Source organism: Branchiostoma belcheri, unplaced genomic scaffold, assembly GCF_001625305.1.
Source record: "Branchiostoma belcheri isolate BF01 breed outbred unplaced genomic scaffold, Haploidv18h27 scaffold2, whole genome shotgun sequence".
Taxonomy (NCBI): Eukaryota; Metazoa; Chordata; class Leptocardii; order Amphioxiformes; family Branchiostomatidae; genus Branchiostoma; species Branchiostoma belcheri.
Window position 1 is genome coordinate 1658746 of NW_017803490.1, and position 21478 is coordinate 1680223.

A 21478-nucleotide genomic window follows, 5' to 3' on the forward strand; every position below is an offset into this window, starting at 1 on the left:
AGATTGTATGAAATCAAAATTGTTCAGCTCAAATTAATAGTTCTAAATGCATAAAAATCTTCCTGTTTCCACACATACAAAATATTTTACAAATCAAATTGTCAAGCTAAAAAAATGGGTGGGTATGGTCACTGGCTAACATGTTACACAGCCATATACACAACATGTGTCCACTGTAACCTCCATAACACTTTGGGAGTGAATAGAAGCCATACTGCCATTCTTTAGCAAAGTCACACAACATAGTACTCAGTTCAAAAGTGCATGCAAAAAGCCTTTTTCTTAACCTTCTCACTGCTGCCTAATCCTATAACCAATAGATAATTAGTTGCCAAAAGGCTACTTCAGCACAATGAAGGTTAAAAAGTAAAAGTCACCATGCTTCAGTGCACAGTTAACCAATCATAATTGCCCTGATGAAGATGACAGCCGGTCATCGAAATGTCTGCTCTTGTTAACAAATGGTTGTGAAAGAAAAAACTTTGCTATTCAAAAACATATAAAAAGTTATTTTTGAACCAAGACAGTTGGTGTGACCTTGCCAAAGTGGACCCAAGGACACATGTTGGGTCAGAGTTCAGACTTACTCCCTTATATGCTCTGGTATGTAGATGTACTCCATGGGAATTTTGGTTGCCAGTTCACTCAGGCTGTACACAAACACCACCTTCCTGTAGAACTTGGAACTGCAGAGGAAAGCACACACAACCTCAGGTTACCAAATATAGTCTCATAATTATGCAAACGTCTTAGCTAAGGACATGTATGAAACAACACATGTGTTATATAGATTGGCAACTAAACAACCAGTATAAACCTTAAATGATATAAACTATGAATATCATTTCAGTACACTCACATTAAATTACTCAAAAATACTCCATACGACTGTAACAAGAATGTATAAAACACAGGTTAGAGACCAAACTGTGGTCTCTGACAGGTGTTTTTTACATTAAATGACAGGATGTAGAATAAGTGCCTTACCTGATGAAGGGTCTCGTGAAACGGATGATGGTCTTGAGCCAGAAGGACGGATGCACGATCAGCAACTGTTTCAAGTTCTTACGTAACCTAAAAACAAACAAACAAACAAACAAACAATCAGCGGGAGAAATTTAACAGTCACTGACATGTTCACCTGTGTGTGGATAGTGTTCAGCACCAAGGACAGGCATGTTCACCTGTGTGTGGATAGTGTTCAGCACCAAGGACAGGCTTGTTCACCTGTGTGTGGATAGTGTTCAGCACCAATGACAGGCTTGTTCACCTGTGTGTGGATAGTGTTCAGCACCAAGGACAGGCATGTTCACCTGTGTGTGGATGGTGTTCAGCACCAAGGACAGGCATGTTCACCTGTGTGTGGATGGTGTTCAGCACCAATGACAGACATGTGTGTGAGTGTGTGTGTATATACGAGTGTGTGTGTGTGTTGTTTAGAGAAGTGTGTATGCATGTTATAAAATAATCATAATTGTTCGACTAAAAGAGCATTGTTTTGTACAGCATCATATATTATACCATATAAAAGGCCAATTTTTTTGTTTGTCCTGAGACCATCTCCCCACTGAATTGAACTGTTTTCCCTCTCCAAAAAAAGAGTTCCCCTCCTTGAACTTGAAGAATGGAACGACCCATAGTTGAATTTGAATAAAAAGTTGTCCCCACCTCCTGTCAATCATCTGGTAACACTTCTTGAGCCAGCCAATGGAAGGGACGTTCTGTCTGGGCGTGCCTCCATGGAGATACACAATCATGTAGTCTTCTGCCACCAGGAGCTCCAAGGTGCTTATTATATACCTACAGCAACACATAACACAGTCATTATGTTCAACTCAATAGTACATAGTATATGTAACAAATATTGGAAAACAATCTTGATGTCATAGAATGCCAAAATCAATTCCAAAAGAAAAGAAGAAAATGTGAAGACATGAAAATTAAGAGTTTATTATTCACCATCATACCATACTCGGTGTGTTTATTCCTTTGTTCAACATTAATCTTCATGACCACATAAATTTTTTATTCGCATGCTCGCATCGGTTTTGGGGTTTCCAGGGGATGTCATCCATATCATCAAATCAACATGGTCAACTAAGGCCACAACAATTTAATTTGTTGGCTCTCAGAATGTTTTCAGTAAAAATATGAAGCGACAGGGTGAAAAAAAAATAAAAACAGGTCTAGGCATACTATTATAGCCCCAAATGCTACGATAGGAGCCATGAAGTCAACACAAAATAATCTCCAAGCAGATCTTTCGGTGGCAAGACAGTATCCATTGGCCAGAGGAGTGTCCATTAGCCACCGAAGATCTGCCGGTACTCGAACAGGGAGGAGCACCTCTTTTCAAAAATGGTGTTGCTGCCCCTCCCTGTGCCCCTATTAACAGCTATCAAAAATTTGTTGTGCTAAGATTTTTACAAGCGGTTTATAGCTTGAATCTGGGACAAATGCAGTCACCCGCGCACATCTCAGTGGGAGTTCTCACCTAACCCTGTCCAGATAAGGCCACACCAAGTAAATTTTATGGATGACGTCCTTTGGAGACCCTAAATCTAATGCGAGAGGGCGAAAAAAAAACAAGAAGGGCCCTAAAAAACAAGATGCCTAGATTAGAAATATACTGAGTCTGAGAGATGTTAGACAAATGTTAGGACACAAATTGAATGAGGTGACACAGTGTAACAAGCAAGAAGTCTTTTATTCATCATCAAAACAGCAATAAATCAGGTGGAACAGCAGTTGTCATCCTGTCCTGTTTTCCTGTTACGGGTTTTACGTCAATCTGACGATTTGCAGCACTGTCGTGACTCTTTGGTCATAGTTACAGGAAGCGGAATTTCTTGTTTTTTTTTCTAGGAACAGGCCAAAATCAATGCGCGCGCGGACGTCATCCATAAAATTTACTTGGTGTGGCCTAATACTGTATGCTGGTACTAAAATATGCTGGCTGAAACATAGAAATGTCAATAACTGGGGTCCTTGTGGTTCAAAACTGCAGATATCACAAACCATGTGTTGAATCTTCTTTTCCTATAGTTAAACTGTCCAAAATAACAGTTGGTGAGGGGACCCATAGAGAGACTTCCTGTAATGCTCAACCAGCTGGCTCACTAGGAGGGCAAGAGCCTTGCCTGGTGGTCAGGGCAATAAACTACTTGGCAAGAATATTTTGATCAGGCAACAACTAGGTGTTAATAGCCTTTGACGTTTCGACTGCAGGCAGATCTTCGGTGGCTAATGGACACTCCTCTGGCCAATGGATCAATGGATACTGTCTTGCCACCGAAAGATCTGCTTGGAGATTAAACACAAAAGGCTGGGTTAATATCTAAACAATGAATTTTGAACTTTTATCAAACCACTGCATTGATAGATGGAAAATCTGTAACAAGTAGGAAGAAAAGGACTATCCTCAACTGTTGGGGGCAAAATATTTGAGTTGATTCAGAACCAGAATCTTCTTTTTTTTTTTGCAAATCAGAAAAAAATTAAGAGGCGAATCCGAGAACGAACAAATTAAATTGGTGTTGCCTAAGGTTGTCCATGTATTGGGTGAACGGTACTTACAGGAAAAGGTTGTCCATGACATATTTATAATCAGGCCTGCTGCTGTCTGGCATATAACATGCTGCAAACACGATGATGGCGTTCAGCCCTTCTCCATAGTAACCTTCAACAACAAAGGGAAGCACTGTTAGTAAACACAAAATAAACAAACAAACAAACAAACAAAAAGAAGCAACGTTGAAAATTATGCTTCTTTGACATTCAACATCATTCTCTTAGCAGTTATAGGAGACCGGGAAAGATGAAAGAAAAGGAAACGAGAAAGGGACAACAACACAACAGTTTTAACCACCAGCTGATCCAAAGCTCTTTTTATTTTGTTTCAATTTCTTGGACCAGGCAAAAACGAATGCCTTGTAACTACTGAGATTTCTATTTTATGATACAAACTTCATGTACATTTTTCTTACTCTGTTTTGCTGTCCATCTTCTTCTGAATTGTTGAAAGATTTTTTTTGAAAAAGATTATTTTCCAGTGCATACTTCCTGACCAAATTCCTTAGAATCCATCTCTTCTGATTCTTCTTTGATTCATTTAAAGGCATCCAATGGGCAACTGGAAATAATGTGAATAAGGCAATTGTGATACTGACACATACTGCTTCACATTAGCACATTTAAATCAGCATTTCATACTTTGGGCATTTAAAACTGCAGAAACAAGCCCAAAGATGAGTCCTTTATTTTCTGGGTGGTACCCTAAAAATCAGCTCAGGGCCCTTCCAGTAACCATTTTCCATTAACCATTGCTTCATGAGGGTCAATATACATTGGAATAGTGTTGTTTCAACTAAGTGTGTAGGTAAATGGCTAGAATATTGGCTTTGACAAATTGAGTTTCCAAGCCCTAAAAACTGCACTGGATGCCTTTAAGGCAGCCTCCTTCATCTTTTTAAGCGTTGCTTTGGTATGAAAGAGTTAGGCATTAAAGGCTTTAATGTTTTCAAGGAGATTGGAGCAAGGTATATTTTCTGGCATCTGTGAGCTTTTTAGGTTTTATCTGGATCGGCTGGTGGAACTGTTTTAAGTTATCTAGAGAGTGGAGGGAAGGAGGTCAGGCTTACTGGTGTTCCCTGTCGTGTTGTAGAAGTCAGTTGAAGGAAGGAGAAAAGAGAATTAAAAACCAAAAGGACATAATCAGGAATGTGAAACTACTACAGTATTGGCAGAATTAGTATCTATCAGGATAACATGTTACATAAGACCAGGAATGATAACAGGAAGGCTAGTTGTTGTGATTTTTAGAAATGTTTGATAGGCTCAGCTTTTTTCACAAGTTGTGTCTCTTGTTTTTTTGTTCCTGTCAAATTTCTTGTGCTGTTGTTTTTAACACTAAGTCTTGTAGTTCCAATTTGATAATAGGGAGGTTAGCTTTCACAAAAACAAGTTGGATTTTTCTTGTTTTCTTCCTGTCAACTTTCTTGTGAAATTATTGTTTGCAGTTCGAATTTGGTAACAGCATTCCCTTTTAAAAACCAGGTTTGCCGTGTCAAATGGAGGAAATATCAAGCGCGTGAGGAATCAATGTCATCCTTTTAATTAAATCAACATGGCCTACCCTCATTAAAAATACATCCCTTCTCTTCAACAGGCTAAAATTAAAGACACCCACTGGCCACTGTCTTGAAGGTTGAACAAATAACTACAAAAGACTATAAACACACAAAGTATGGTATGGCGAAAAAGACAATTTGATTTCTTCACATTTTTGTCTTTGCCTTTGGAGTTGATTTTGGTATTCTACATTAGCATCATTTTCCAATATAATTTTTTTGGCAATTTACAGTACACTTGCTCATTTTGCAGCTGCTTTGTACGATTTACAGTTATTAAAATGGAAACGGATGAAAATTCATACGCACGCGGATGCCATATAATCAAATCAACATGGCCTACCCTCATAAAAAATCCACCCCTTTCGTCAACAGGCTAAAATTAGAGAGATCCACTGACCACTGTTGATGGTTGAACAAGTAAACACAAAAACATGGCGAATAATAGACTCTTCATTTTCATTTCTTCACATTTTCTTCTTTGCCTTTGGAGTTGATTTTCGTGTTCTACAACTTACATCATAATGTATCCTTTCCCAATATTTTGTTTGCAATTTTGCATGCGTTGTATGATTTATGATTTATAGTACGGTCAAAATTTTTTAAGTGGAAACCGCTGAAAATTCATACATGGGAGGATGTCATCCATATAATCAAATCAACATGGCCTAGCCTCATGAAATATCCATTCCTTTTCGTCAACAGCCTACTATTAGAGAGATCCACTCACCTCCGTGCGAGATGACCTTCTTGTAGGGATCAATGACCTTCATGTCGATGCGGTGTTCCTGTTCACCAATCACGACGGTCCTCCACATGCGTGCCTCCTCGTCCGCGGAAAACTGCGGAACACTCTCGCCCTGGGGGGTGGTACGACTGGACCCGATGGGCGTATCGTCTGGGAACGCACAGGGGAGAGTTAGAAGACTTTTGAATGTCAAACTCAGGCAAATGCAGTGTTATGTATGTCACATCAAGACTTTGGCCACACCAATTTAATTTCTTGGTTAACGGATTCGCCGCTTCATTTTTTTCTGATTTGCAAAAAAAAAAATTCAGAATCAACTGCAAAATGCTCATATTTTGCCTTGAACAGTTGAAAACAGTCATTTTCTTACTACTTGTTACAGTCATTCCATCTTTTAATGCAATGGTATCATTAAAAGTTCAAAATTCATTGTTTAAATTTTGAACCAGTCTGGTATGTTGACTTCATGGCTCCTATCGTACCATTTTGGGCCATAATAGGATGCCTAGGCCTATTTTTATTTCTATTTTTTTTTGCCCGCCTGCTCCATTATTTTTCTACAAAAATCCGTTAACCAAGAAATTAAATTGGTGTGGCCTTAGTACTAAATACAACATGAAAGGGAGAAACAAGGAAGAATTCTAGGGCTGCAGATAGAAATTTGTCCCTATCTCAGTCAGACTCTTTATTTTTATATTCTATAAACTTTCTTGAGGAAAGAAGACTCTAATTTTATCAACACTGGCAAATGCAGTTTTGTATGTATCATATGTATTACAAGTCATTAAAGGGACAGACTAGGAAGAATTGTAGGGCAGGCAGAAACTTGTTCCCAACCCACTTCTCTTTTTTTGTCTTCTATAACTCTTTTCTTTTCTTCCCTTTTTTTCAAAACGTCATATTTTTAAACACTTTCATTTAAGCAGAACCTGCTAAATTTCTTCCTGGTTCAGGCAAAGTAGATGAAATGCACCTAAAGCTTGCCATTGAGGGATAGGGAACAAACATTAATGTTAGTACACAAACATGCAAGCTTATACAGACCGGGGCCTTCGCAGTTTAAAGTCTGACCTATTCTTCTTATACCTTTATCTCAACACAGAACCCTCCACCTTTCTTGAGCTCCCTACAGCTTTTTATTAATAAGTTCATGTAGTAACAAAAATTGATTGTTTTAATTCCTAACTAAAATGAATGTTAAATTGTTTGAATGAAAAATTAGTTAGTACATGGCAAAAAAGAAAAGTCAGAAAAGGTTGACATCTCCTTGCCTGTATGTATACTGAGGTCTGGTTGAGTTTTCCAGGGCACGTACACCAAAAGCAACTCTGAAACAAGGAACCTCCATGCAACAAACCAAACACAACTCACAACAAAAACTTCAAGTATAAAATTGCTTCCTACTGAATCCTAGCTTTTTCTATTTTGGACCCCATCCAATTCTAGATCTAGCCACTCCTCTGATTTCTTTTACACTAAATATATTTTAGGCCACACCACTTAAATTTGTTGGTTCTTAGATTTTTCAGAAAAAATATGAAGGACAGGGCAAAAAAATAAAAACAGGTCTAGGCATCCTATTATATAGCCCAAATGCCACGATAGGAGCCATGAAGTCAACACAAAAGGATGGGTCAATATTTCAACAATGAATTTTGAATTTCTAATCAAACTACTGCATTGATACATGGAAAAACTGTAGGGACTAGGAAGACAAGGGTTTTTCTCAACTGCAAAATATGAGCATTTTTTAGTTGATTCAGAACCAGAATCTTTTTTTTTGGGGGGGGGGGATTAGAAAAAAATGAAGAGGCAGATCTGAGAACCAACAATTTGAAATCAAATTGGTGTGGCCTAAATATATTTTACAAGTGAAACTGGAGCTAGAATTAGATGGGCACCAGGCTAAACTCTTTCTAGAAATTAATAAAAATAACTTCAGAATGAATTTTTGGTTTGTTATAATAATAAAACACTACATTATTTTCTTACTTCAATTAGATTTGAAACACAATCTACAATGATATTGAAACCGTAGACTAATATATTTCTGTATAATACTGAAACTGTTGGTTCAGAAATGTTATATGGTGATAGTGCCATGCATTGTTTAAAAGATTGTGATATTTCTGTGCATTATAAATTTTAATTGAGAAATTCTAAATTTCCTTACAGAAAAGGAGTGTCATATAAAACTACCTATTACCAGATTCATTGTTTAAAAACTCTTGTACTTGAGAGTTGAGCATGCCATGTTAATAATGTTGCATGGAAATTCCTTATCTTTACATTGAAGGTTTAGTTAATCTAAAAAATTTAATTTTGATATGCTTGATTCTAGCTGCTTTTAATTTTCATAAAGTTAGACAGAATGCTGACAAGATAATGTAGATAGAAAAGAAGTGCTTATACGTTAAAGACTGTCAAGTTATATACAAAAAAAAACATGCATCATAAGACAACATATACCAGTCCTTGATATAGCACAATCTATATAACATGAAGGTTTTGTTCCAGCAATAAGTCAGGCAGCAGGCTGTGAGTTAAAACGTGGTTAGAACAATACATACAATCTTTAAGCTATAAGGCAACACCAATCTAATAAGCTGCTTTTGGACTTCCTTTGGAAGGATATACATGTAGTATGGGGGATTTTTCAGAAATGGACTCAACTCTGCATCATGCACTAGACAGTAAAAAAAAAAGATTCTAAAAAGAATCAAGTAAAGGACTTTAAACAATCCTTATTTGATTATTTTTAAAATCTATTTCTGATGTGAAAAGCAGCTTTTTTGGAATAATCTTTCTCTCACAGTTAAGGGAGAACCTGGGACCTACTTATCCCAAAAATACAGCAGCTTCAAATTTCAGATTTTGCAAACTACTTTTATGTGAAAAAAAACATATTAACTTTGAATCAACCGCAGCTCTGTGTGATTTGAAGAAAGTTACTGGGAGGAACATGCCAAAATTCTTTACATGTGTTGTTTCCCATAAAACTTTTAGTACCAAGAAAGCCAATAGAAACAACTTGTTAGATTGATGTTGCTAATAATAAGTCTGTCTGACTACAAAGTTGACAGTGAAGCAACAACCGTCTCACCATCCCATTCCAGCTCATCAGAAAGGGCACAGATGTCGTCTGGGTTTGATGAGCGAAATCAGAGTCAAAACAACAGAGGTTTGTGCTATAAAAGTCACTCAAGCTGTTTACAAAATAGCTGCTATAGCTTTAGCAGGGACAATCTCAAAGACTTTCAACACTGATTAATATGACACAGTACACTTTGCAGCCAATTCATATTTATTATTCTATGAGTTCAAGCCAGATAAATGTTCAAGATTGTGGGGTTGTGTGGCATAATGGCAGAGCATTTGGCTCAGAACCAAGAGGTCCCAGGTTCAAATCCTGCCATGTCACCAACCTTGTGCCTTTGGGAAAGGCACTTAACACAACTTTCCTCACTTTGCTCAGGTGAAAATGAGTGTGCCAGAATGATCATTATCCTGATCGTGGGCATTAAAAGAAAAACCAAAATATAAATGGTTTTAGACTACTAAAAACAAAGGAGCAATTTCCAATTCAGTAACAACCAAACACAACTTTTTCTGTCATCATTGGCTCAAATTAGGTAAAACTTTGACAATGACAAAGATCAAAATGAACATTTGAGACTGCCCCTATGAAAGCTCTGAGGGTTGCAAAGCCAAAGCAGCAAGTAATGGTGAAAAGTAAAATAACAACATCAAAAACATGCAAAGCAGGATGATAAAAATCAATTTTAATCTTGCAACATTTCCGATCTTCCGATTTTCCGTATTTGTGGGACAATACAAATTTATCATCAAGGGCAAAACCTTGCACAAATTTTTCGTTTTCAGTTCCACATGTTTGTGTCAACTTCCTTGAAAAAATCCTCATTTTTACGTACACTCAGCTATTCTAACATTTTTCCTCATCCTTCACATACAAATCCTTTTTTCGGAATTATTCTTACTGGCTCAAACTACAATTGTATATTAACTGAACAGTCCTCATTCAACCAAGTGTGAAAGTCACACAAAATTCAAGATGAAGATTTTTTTTACCTTCCCATTCAAGGTCGTTTCCATGTCCTGATGAATCAAAGTCATCAATGTCGTCTGGCGTGTCAATGTCATCGGGGAGGTTGTCAAGGTCGTCATCATCAAGGTCATCTGGCGTCTCGTCCACGCTGTCCTGGGTTGTCATGGTGCTGTCCAGGTTGACGTTGAGGTTGGGGGACAGCGGGACACGTTTTCTCTGCTTGGGTCTCGCGCCTGATCCCAGGTCCAGAGACGAGGGGGGAACTGTTTCAGAAAACAATGAAATCAATATTATATAACATTTGCAAAGCAAATGCATAATGTTTACCTTCGCATATGGTCTGCTCTGTTAATTCTTACTCAAACACTATCATGTCATTCATATATATGGTGACAGGAGTATAAATCCTTCCTGCTATAAAATTGCAACATAATGTAACCCAACACTAGTTACCATGGTGACAGACATCTGGTTTAGGTTATTGACATTATAAAAGACTGTTTTAGAAAACACAGTAATCAATACTAGAAACTAAGGTAACATTTGCAAAGCAAATCCATAATGTTTACCTTTGCATATGGTCTGCTCTGTTAATTCTTACTCAAACACATTCATATATATATATGGTCAGACAGGAGTCTAAATCCCTCCTGCTATAAAATTGCAACATGATGTAACCCAACACTTGTTACCATGGTGACAGACATCTGGTTCAGGTCATTGACATAATTGGTTTGGAGAAGAAGAGGAAACAGAGCAAAAAAAATTATGTTTTCCTTTGGTAACTATTCACAGATACACGTACACTGCTTAAAAATAATTTATTTGAATTTTTGGAAAACAATGTTTTTTGAAAAGGTGACCTCTAACTGACCTCTCTCCCTGTCAGGACTGAGGGTGGTGCTGGGAGAACTGACCCCTGACTCCGTCCCATGATCCTCCAGGTCATCCTCTGGTAGTTGCCTAGCAACACAGCAGAAAGAACAACATTAACAGAAATTCATCTTCAATTCAAAGACTTTACTGTCCTTTGTTACAATGTATATACTGTCTTTTTTAAAAACAAGCAGCAAAAATTAGCAAAGGGTGGGGTAATACATGTATGTATGTACATGCATGTCCTTAGTGCTGAAATGCCATCCATTGCTTTAATGCATGAGGGTAAGCATCAAATCATAGCAGAATGGACAACATTAACAAATCTTCAATTCAAAGACTTTACTGTCCTACATTAAATACTGATTCCAAAATCAGCAACGATGCTGAACACAATTAACTGGAGGTTATACATGTATGTATGTCCTTTGTGCTGAAATGCCATCCATTGCTTTAATACAAGACAGTATCATCAAACAATGAAAAACTCCCATTCAAAGTTGTTTTGAAAATCAGCAAGAGGCTGAACACAATTAGCAGTAGGTTACATGTATGTCCTTAGTGCTGAAATACCATCCATTGCTTTCATACAAAATTTGTTGTAAAGTCCTTATTCTTCTTTGTCTAAGTCCTGGATAGTCTGATTATTTGCACGAGTGGAGCAGAAATCTCACAGCCTTTCCGCTCTACGCTTGGGAACCTTGCCAAGATCCTTGTAATTCCCAGAGGCTCTATACGTGGCTATAATGTGATCAGTGTCAGCCTCTGTTGGCACATTACATGGCCTATTCCCTCACATAGATCCGTCTTTCTGTCTCAAACTACCCTGTATGGTCTCATTTCAGTGCCAAAGAGACAAGGACTAGTGTATGACATTGAAATCACCATGGAATAACCTTCATATGTTCTATATGAATACAGAAATGATAATAAATATTCTTGAATGCAAATTCATACTGAAGGGCAATGTAAGCGACAAAATAATAATTTAAACATAAATTAACAGCAAACACATCATAATTCAATGCTCTTGAAAGGAAGAGGCTTTAAAATTGTCAAAATGCAGGAATTACATAATACTAGCACATGTCCACATCACAATGTATGTAGTACTAATACTACTATATACATGTACATACAAAAAAAACAAAACACGAAATACTCTTAAAAACAGAGATTGCTCTTCAATGGCATTAAACAGTTACTAGAGAAATCAAACAATAGTTATTAAATACCTTCGCCTCACCAACATTACCAGACGTACGTCTGTCCAAGATTGAGAAAGACTACTAAAATATTATAGCTTATAGGTGCATATATACATGTATACGGCTTGTACATGTACTGTATAGTTATAAGCTGACAGGAGATGTAATGACAATATAGGATGAGCACCTGCGTCAGTGAAGTTAACATTCATAACCACCTCCACATCCTGTCACTTCACATTACGGCAGACTGTGACAAACCTTTCATAGTCCACCCACACACAATATAGGAATTCCAGAGGGTTTTCTTTATGTAACTTTTAATAGTCTTGGGCCAATAGCTAAATACAAAAAGTTTAAATAAGTCCTTGAAACAGACTGTTACAAATCAGTCACAGTCCACCCACCCACAGTACAGGAATTCCATGGGGTTTTCTTTATGTAACTTCAGTATGGAGCAAATAGCTGAATACATGTACATGTGCAATGCCACATGAAAGTCCTTCTAGCATGCTGTTACAAACCAGTCACAGTCCACCCAAACATAATACAGGAATTTCAGTATGGAGCCAACATATATTATGTACATTGTATTTGTATGAAAAGTAAAAGTTCTCTGGCACCAGATGGTGCAAAGGGGAATGCCCATCTCTTGAACTTCTACAGCCCTTGGGCCACACAGTAGTGCAATTACTACGTAACAGCAGGGGGCTAAGTAAACTGGTAGTGAAAATCAATCAATGAAAATGCATTGTATATAATATACTGTCTTTGTAAATTTAAAGCTTTTATACAATTTTTCAAGTTTGGGACTGACACTACAATAACAATTCAAAAAAGAAATTTTATGCATATTGTAATATTGTACAGTTAAGCTTATCTTTAATAACACGACTGCGCACTTTGGTAAAGAAAGTTCCTGACATCACAAATAATGTATAGTGAAGGACATGCTTGTGATGTGGAAAAGCCTACAAAAGCCTTCATAATTACATTTAGCGTTGCAGGGCTGGTTTTGAGTCAGGGAGAGAATCCAGTTGCCCCAGGCAGATTAAACTTGCTCAAGGGGAATTACTTTTGGACTGAGGCCACAGAAAGGGTCTTCAAGTTGGTTTCAGGAGAAAGTTTGTGCCTTGAAATGTTTAATTTCAGGATGAAGTATACTATACAGAGCACTAGGCATTATGATTTTCTCTCAAGGATGAGTCATTTTGACAACATTCTGTTATCTTAATACTTATCAATGTATCATGGTTTAAACCAATTGCAAGGAAACAAATGTTTAGTGGTCTCTTGAAAATGTTTACTATAACAATGTACTATGTACATTGTAGGTACATCGTATGCCTGACTAAACTGTCTGTCAGTGAATATTTTTAGTACATCACAAGAATTGTTACCAGTGGTTTCATCTTTTGACACAGTGCTACTCTACATGCTGTATACTGAAAATCATTTAAGTGAATGATGACAGAACAAAACATATTTTGATGACAATTATACAAAAACATTGAGAACATAATGTAATATTTTTTGTCATTGATACTTTCTAAAAGGTCCTGTGGTGTCCTATACTAACTAATCAGTACTAGTAAAAGGTTACTGTTTGGATAGAAACTATTATATAATAACACTTTATCCAGCAAATGGATATGCTTTTAATCATTAATGTATTATTTGGGGTCATTACATATTGACATGATTAATTTCAGCATCTGTGTACCATAAAAATAGTGCTAATCAATTTTTCAGAAGAAAAATACAATATTTTCAAAACATAAATTTACAGCACTGTGTAAAACAAGCAATCTATAAATAGCAAGAGCAAGCTCAAAAATCATGTATTCCAAATTTTCCAACGTATTCATTTGAAAACCTAAAAAATTGGGTTTCATTTCTCAATATTGTATTTATAACAATGGTTTTATTATTATTTTGACCCTTACATCTTCAGAATATGCTGTATACTACTATACATTTAACATCTTTACATATGTAAACCTATGAAAATATTTGGGTGCACTGGTGCACCCACAGAAAAAAAAATGGGTGCACAGCTCCAAATTTGGGTGCACTTCAACCAGTATTTCGTGCCCTGTAATATACATGTACATCGGTACAATAATTATGTTATCTATAAAACAGCTTCTAAATTTTAAATGGAAATTCTACACAATTTTTTAAAGGTTAGATGGTGAAATGTATGTTGTTCGTACAGATAGGCTTCCTGAATATCATAGTACCCAAGGGAGTAATGAGGCTATTTTAGAATGAAATTATAGAAACAAGCTTAAATATCCCCTATAGGCTATGTAATAGCTAATACACCCACAAATATACAGGAATGATTCCTAGACTGCATTCTTTCATTTCTTCATTTGGGCTGCTATAACTGAAATATCTTTTAGACATTCTGTGTAGAGCTTTGAATGTAAATATCAGGGCAATATGACCTTCTGCTTACATTCTACCCAATTCTGGGCCTCAGCTGGACTTTTAGTCCACAGAGACCATGTAAAAATCAATTCTCTTTCACAACACCTGCTTGGAATTCCGTAGGAGCCTATATAAACTACTGCATGCTATAAAAAAGCTTTAAGTTACCTCAAATTGGCTACAAACTACAGAAAAGACTATACCAGAATCAATGGTTCAGTCATAACAAAGAGGAAATCGCTATTAGATGCCTCCACTTGGAAAATTGCCTGCAAAAAAGGGATTTATACACAAAGGCAGAGCCTTAGGGCAGATTACCTAAAGTAAAAGGCTGACTGTGCTAAAATACTTACTTTACGCAACGTATATTACGAGGGAAACATGGAAAACACACTTAAACATAGAAGATGAATAAAATTTTCAAACCTACAGTGAGCCCATCACGATCTGTGTACGGTAACGACCATCATCGAGGGAAAAACTACGAGTATCACTGATTACAGGCGGCCATCTTGAAAAGCTGATTCCCGCGTTATGCGTGCGTGACCTTCATCAAGGTTAGAGTCAGGAAATTGGAATCCGACACCTAGAACGTCAAGGGGAGCGTACGTGGAAGCGCGAACACACTGGAATAACGGGAAGATCCCTGCAACAACCCTCACGTATTCCAGCCACGAAATTCCGCGAAAAATCAATAAACGTTGGAATGCGAAGGAATTCTAAGGGGGAAGAAAAGGGGGCAACGCACGAACGTGTGTCTATCTGAATAGATGGGCAATTACGTTTCAAGCAATTTATGCATTCTGTTTCATGACCCGTATATCCTCTTTGGATTAATGACATACATCATTAAGCAATGGGCCTACATTTGATGAATCTTTTTTTAGAGATTTTTTTGTTTTAGTATAATCCACCATCTGTTTACAAATGCTAGAGGAATGACACAATCTTCTCGAACAAAAAGATAAAATCGTAGAATGAATATAAATAAATCATAAAGATAATAGCTTCTTTGACAATGTGCCTAAATTTGATGAATCTTTTTTTCGAGATTTTGTAGTTTTTCTCCACCATCTGTTTACAAATGCTAGAGGAATGACACAATTTTCTCTAACAAAAATTAAAAACAATGGATAAATATTAATAACTCATAAAGATAATAGCTTCTTTGACCATGCCCTCTTTTTCATATTTTGTAGTTTTATTTTTACTCCACCATCTGTTTACAAATTCTAGAGGAATGACACAGTTTTCTCTAACAAAACATAAAATCATATGATAAATATAAATAAATCAGAAAGATAATAGCTTTTTGACCATGTCCTATTTTTCATATGTGCTAATAATAATAATACACTGAGCCAGTTTTCTTTGTAGGAAAAATCCTTTTGTGGCCCTGGAGCGTTGAATTAATATTTCATGCCCGGGAACACAGCTCACTCAACCACACATAACACACTGGGAAAAGGTCAGATAAACACACTTCACAGGCTGTTTCAGAGAACATCTGACAAGCCAGGGCTCCAAATTCATTTCTGGAACATTTCTAGGTCATATAAATTTTTAATTCTATCAGGAAAAAAGATGATTTGGGTAATATTCAATAAGAAGTAGGAAAGTGTAATGTCTGCATCATTTTCTCTCATTTTATGATTGAACTGGCCTAACAAGATTCGAAGTTGATACCACAATGTACGTCTTTCTTGCCACTACATGTATCTGAAATTTCCTATGGCAGCTATGACAAACAAAAATCCAAGACCATAGCATGTTCAGGACAAAAGATACAAAAACTGTTCTGCTGCAGTACCAAGGTCATCCACCAGGAAGCCAATATTTGACCTTGACCTTCGTCTTCCTAAGACCTACATTAACCCAATGTACCAAATATCATCACAATCCATAAATGCGTTCTGAAGTTATGCTGGCTACAAATGTGCGGAAACACAAACACACACACAGACAGACACACACAGACAGACACGCCAAACACAATACCTCCATTTTTCATGGAGGTAAAAACCTGGGAACTGAATGATTCATTGTAATTCCTCTCCGGGTCCTGGTAGCAAGTCATCACCAAATTGTCACAGCCATGCAGCGGTAATGAAATTTCCCTTCACCCTGGCACTTACTCACAGTCACATGCACTGGGATTTTTATTAGGCAAGCAGCCAGCGATATCTGCTGAAGCTAATGACACTTCAGACGCCAGGAAATATCAGCCTGGTGTTTGTTTAGATGTCACAGAAACATGGGTAACGTCAATTTTTTATTTTTTTTTAACGGAGTGGTTTAATGCAAGGCCTATACGATCACTTCTCGAACTAGAAATATGAGAAACATGTCTATGTCAAGAGATGGCGGTGAACGTTTGATTTGAAAGCCTGTAGATTGTAGGTTGGTGGGAAACACTTGTCAGGGAAGGAATTCCAAAGCTTGGCCGTACAGGGAAAGAAACTGTCACTGTAAAAAGATTTCGACAGGGAATTTGGATGGTGAAGTTGTGTGAGCTAGTGGAGAACCTAGTGGAACGCTTAAAAGTTCTGAGTGTTGGAACTAGTTAGATGCCAGAAAATATCAACTTGTAGTGTTTGTTTAGATGTCACAGAAACATGGCCCCTGGGTAACGTCAAATTTCGTAACTCAGGTATCTGTATCTGTATAAGATTCTGTATAGCCAGTATAACCGCCCTTCGGTGTAACACACCAGCTTCTGTATCTGTATAGCCGGTATAACCGCCCTTTGGTGTAACATACCAGCTTCTGTATCCATATAGCTGGTATAACCGTCCTTCGGCATAACACACCAACTTCTGTATCTGTATAGCCGGTATAACCACCCTTCGGCGTAACACACCGGCTTCTGAATCTGTATAGCCAGTATAACCACCCTTCGACACAATGCACCAGCTTCTGTATCTGTATAGCCGGTATAACCGCCCTTCAGCATAACACACCAGCTTCTGTATCTGTATAGCCGGTATAACCGCCCTTCAGCATAACACACCAGCTTCTGTATCTGTATAGCTGGTATAACAGGTATAACTGTGTAGCACAGCAGTTTCACAGGCATGCAGCGCGGCGGCAGCTCGCTACATTATGCCGATCGACTTGTTACACCTAACCCTTGAACATCTAACTCTAAATATTTTTTAAAGCTATCTAATGATAATGCCCTTACTGTACTTGGTGACAGCGAGTTCTAGAAAAGAATGAGTTTTTGAACATGTCCATATTACTGAGTCTCTCACTTTGTTTTTTTTTGGCTTAGATACCTCCCCAATGACTGAGTTTTGGGACAACATCAATTCCATTTTGTGCCTGGGGTCTATATTTTCTGTTGTACATGTACATGTACATGTTTGGTAAGTGCATTCACGTGTACATGTATGATGAATTATAGTATTAATGAAATGGATGGTGATTTAATTGGAAGTGAGCACATTTCAAAGAAAATACAGTTGGAAACCAGGATACTGTAAAATATAAAATCTACATTATTCTAATCTTTTTCATACAATATACTTCTTTGTAAATCAACTACACAACAAACTAATTTTTATCTTACAATTTAATATAATAGGTACTCATATCTCTGTATTATTATTTTCAGCTATATATAGATGTTTAGAAATAATAATTTTTGCATGTAAGCCAATATTATAGACACCAAATATAACATCAAAAAAGATTTTGCTATAAGCAAGACAGAAACAATCCAAAACATTTACATACATTTGTATGTGTACAAAATGTACCATAAAATGTATTTCTCACCAAATGTAATACAACCCACTAAGACCTGTACGGTATGTTTGAGTTTATTAAGAATCCCCCCTAGCGTCCCCCAACTCAGAAAACCCCCGAAGCCACTCTAATAAATGCAATAAATCAGCAGTCAGTATCAAGTGTTCCAGGCTTGCCATATATGTAATACACAGTACTCCGGTCATATGACTCCTCCACACGTGCGTCACAACAAGAAGCTTACACAAATACAACAGATAACGATTATATCTTTGACTCATAAACTATTCATAAGACACAGGGAGGGGTTTTTCACGTCACACAAAAGAACCGTTACGGCGTTACCAGAAGCAGCCCAGCAGTTTCTCAGCGGAAACCTCCATGGAGACAACGGACATCATCCGTTGGCATGGCAACTAATTAAGGCTTGCTGACGTCAAGGCTGTGTGTCTTCGGCGATGATTAAATCAACAATGCGTCACTGAAGGCTGTCTATGAGTACCTGTCACACGCAAGCAAAGATAGCGCCCGTGTGCCAATTTAAGAACGCTGTGTTGTCACGAGACGGTCTTACAGTGACGGTCGTGACGTTATTTTCCTCTGACAGAGTATCAATAGGGGAGGATTACCCAAGAATGTAGAGCTCTGAGTACGTGATGGGAGCTCATCTATGGGCTATGTTAAGTTCATTCAAGTTTCTTGGCAGTCAAATCCTTTATATATATATATATGATATTAAAATTGCTGTGAGAGTTTCAAAGACCTATAATATGATTTCATAAATAATATTATTAAATTATTATGTAACTTAAAGGATGTCATTGAGGCTCTATGAATGAAAATAAATATTGTTTCTTTTAACAGTATACATAAACTATTTTTAAATATTATGATAACTGTTGCCAAAAGTTCATTTCTGCAATAAATTATAAGCTGCATTGAAGTCCAAAATGCACTCCTCTCATATAGTTATATTTAGTTTTGTGATGTCGTTACTGCACTCTTCATAGACAATATTTAAATTAGTATCTAGAGTATAGTTGAATATTGAGTATTGAGTTAGTCTAGTAGTTGACAACTACTTAGTCTACTAGAAATGCAAAGTGAGAATCAAGACTTGTCACATTTTTATAAGTTTGAACTGCTGCAACAATTATCCAGTCTGCTAAATCACCAAATCTACTGAATATATATTTCTTATCATTAGGATCTATCATTTACAAAACCTGGTCATTAGCAAAGATACAGGACTGCCTTACCCTGGAAGTTCATCATCCTGCCATTCCTCCTGCACCGCGACCCCCTCCATCACGTGACTGGACCGCTCACGGCGAGGGGAGTCTGGGAAGGGAACACAGGAAACTGCTTAGCTGATCTGACTAAGACAATGGCCTGGATGGCACTCACAGATTATCACTCATCACAGGACATCACAGTGATAAGGATGTCTGACTCAGTTATCACCAAAAGCAGACCTTTTAGACTATACAGCATGTCGGCAGAACGTACTGCGACTGCGCAAACCCGATTTTTCGTGGTTTTTGTTGGATGTTTGGTCAACGTTGCATTAGTCTAAGAATTTTTCTTGCAATGGAAGACATCTTTTCCGCAATAAAATTTGGAAACTACAGACTGGGTGTCATATGCGCGAGTACAACCTTATATGAGATGTTCTGCCAAAGTGCTATGCATAATACATTACGGGTTTCGTGCAGGTGCAGTATGTTCTGCAGTGTGACATGATAGACTATACTGGAGTGTTCTAGCCAGAATTTTTTCCATCATCTCAATTTTGTAGTTATGCAGAGGATATGCTCCCCCAGGAAAATTTTGAAAAGTTGAACCTCTGAAATGACAATGTCTTACAGTTTGAGAAGCAAATTTTGCTGGTAGGCTACTCTTAGTTTAGAGACATCTCTTTCCATATCTTTACATGTTGACAGCTTTCTGTCAAAGATGAAAGATTGGGTAACATTTTTGTCAACAAATTTCTGTAAAAAGACAGAAAGGCAGACACTGGCTAGAACACTGCATAGACACTTACATGTATGATATGACAAAGCCTGCTCTTGCTAAACAATAAATTTCTTACGGAGACACATTCAAGACTTAGTGTTTCACAGGGCTGGATCTTCTGATTGAATTTTCTCCCTTGTGTGTGATGTATCGTGCATAGCTGATTCAATGATTTGTATATTTTTGTTCAGTTGTTTATATGTTTATATATGTTAACTTTTCAGTTATACTGATTTTCAGTTATACTGATTTCTGTTAACTTTTGTTACTTGATTGTATAATTTACTTTTATACAATTTGCTTTATGTTATGTTATATTTGTTTGTGACCCTGGGCCCTCTTGAAAATCAGCAATATTATGCTGTAGAGGCTACCCAGGTGTTTACAAGATGAAATAAATAAATAAATAAATAGCATGGAAATGATTCTGTCTCCTTGGAGATGTGGCAAAATTCCAAGTTGGCAAAACATACAATATTCATGATGTATAGCAGAAGCAGTTAACTGTTATACAATTTAGTTTCAGAGATTCTCATTATGTTTACCGAAGGAAAACATATTGTTTTTGCTCTGTTTCTTCTTCTGTTCCAAACACTGACCAGGTCAATGACCTGCACCAGACTGTCTGTCGCCATGGTAACTGGTGTTGGGTTACATAATGTTGCGATTTTATAGCAGGAGGGATTTAGACTCCTGTCACCATATTATGTGAATGTGTTTGAGTAAGAATTAACAGACCATATGAGAAGGTAAACATTATATAATTATGCATTTGCTTTGCAAATGTTACTTTTCTAGTTACACAATGTACAAGTAAGTTAAAGGTAAGAAGTTTCCCCACCTGATTGTGCCATGTGTTCAGGGGTCGGGGGCCCTGACCCAGCCAGGGGGTGACTCATTACTGATGTCTTGGGGGAGGATGAAGATAGAGGCTCCTGTATAGAAAGAAACAGAAAGTTACAATACTTAGGAAAAACAATAATTATATTATATAATATAATACTGTAAGTAAAGTGTTCCTAACACAAGTAAGGAAAACCCAAACTAGGCTGTTATAGAGGATCCTGTATAGAACAAACAGAAAGTTTTACAATTAATTTTATACCATGATAATAAAAGTCAGGAAAACCAAAAACTGTTCTTTTGGACACATACAAAAAATATGCCCTGGTGATCAAGCTTATGTGATAACACATTGCACATGTTCTAGTTCTAGCTACTACTCTGCAAATTCCCTACATACAGGGAT

General features: G+C 37.1%; 1 protein-coding gene across 1 annotated transcript; it reads right to left on the reverse strand.

The window, feature by feature from the left end:
• Positions 1–583: 583 nt before the first annotated feature.
• On the reverse strand, positions 584–21159 carry LOC109469024 (protein prune homolog 2-like). The gene is made up of 9 exons (XM_019767414.1): positions 21071–21159; positions 19473–19554; positions 10818–10906; positions 9967–10206; positions 5860–6027; positions 3577–3679; positions 1669–1800; positions 988–1074; positions 584–686 (listed from the first exon to the last, which is right to left on the reverse strand). The coding sequence occupies exons 1-9, from the start codon at positions 21126–21128 to the stop codon at positions 584–586; spliced, it is 1062 nt and encodes a 353-aa protein (XP_019622973.1). The 5' UTR covers positions 21129–21159.
• Positions 21160–21478: the final 319 nt, after the last annotated feature.

What these genes read in the sequence shown, in the direction of transcription:
- LOC109469024 (XM_019767414.1), bottom strand. Translation starts at nt 21,128, where the DNA reads ATGAGTCACCCCCTGGCTGGGTCAGGGCCCCCGACCCCTGAACACATG. An exon ending in TGAACACATGGCACAATCAG is followed by an intron (nt 19,555 to 21,070) that starts GTGGGGAAACTT and finishes TTCCCTTCCCAG; the next exon opens with ACTCCCCTCGCCGTGAGCGG. An exon ending in CAGTCCTGACAGGGAGAGAG is followed by an intron (nt 10,207 to 10,817) that starts GTCAGTTAGAGG and finishes TTTCTGAAACAG; the next exon opens with TTCCCCCCTCGTCTCTGGAC.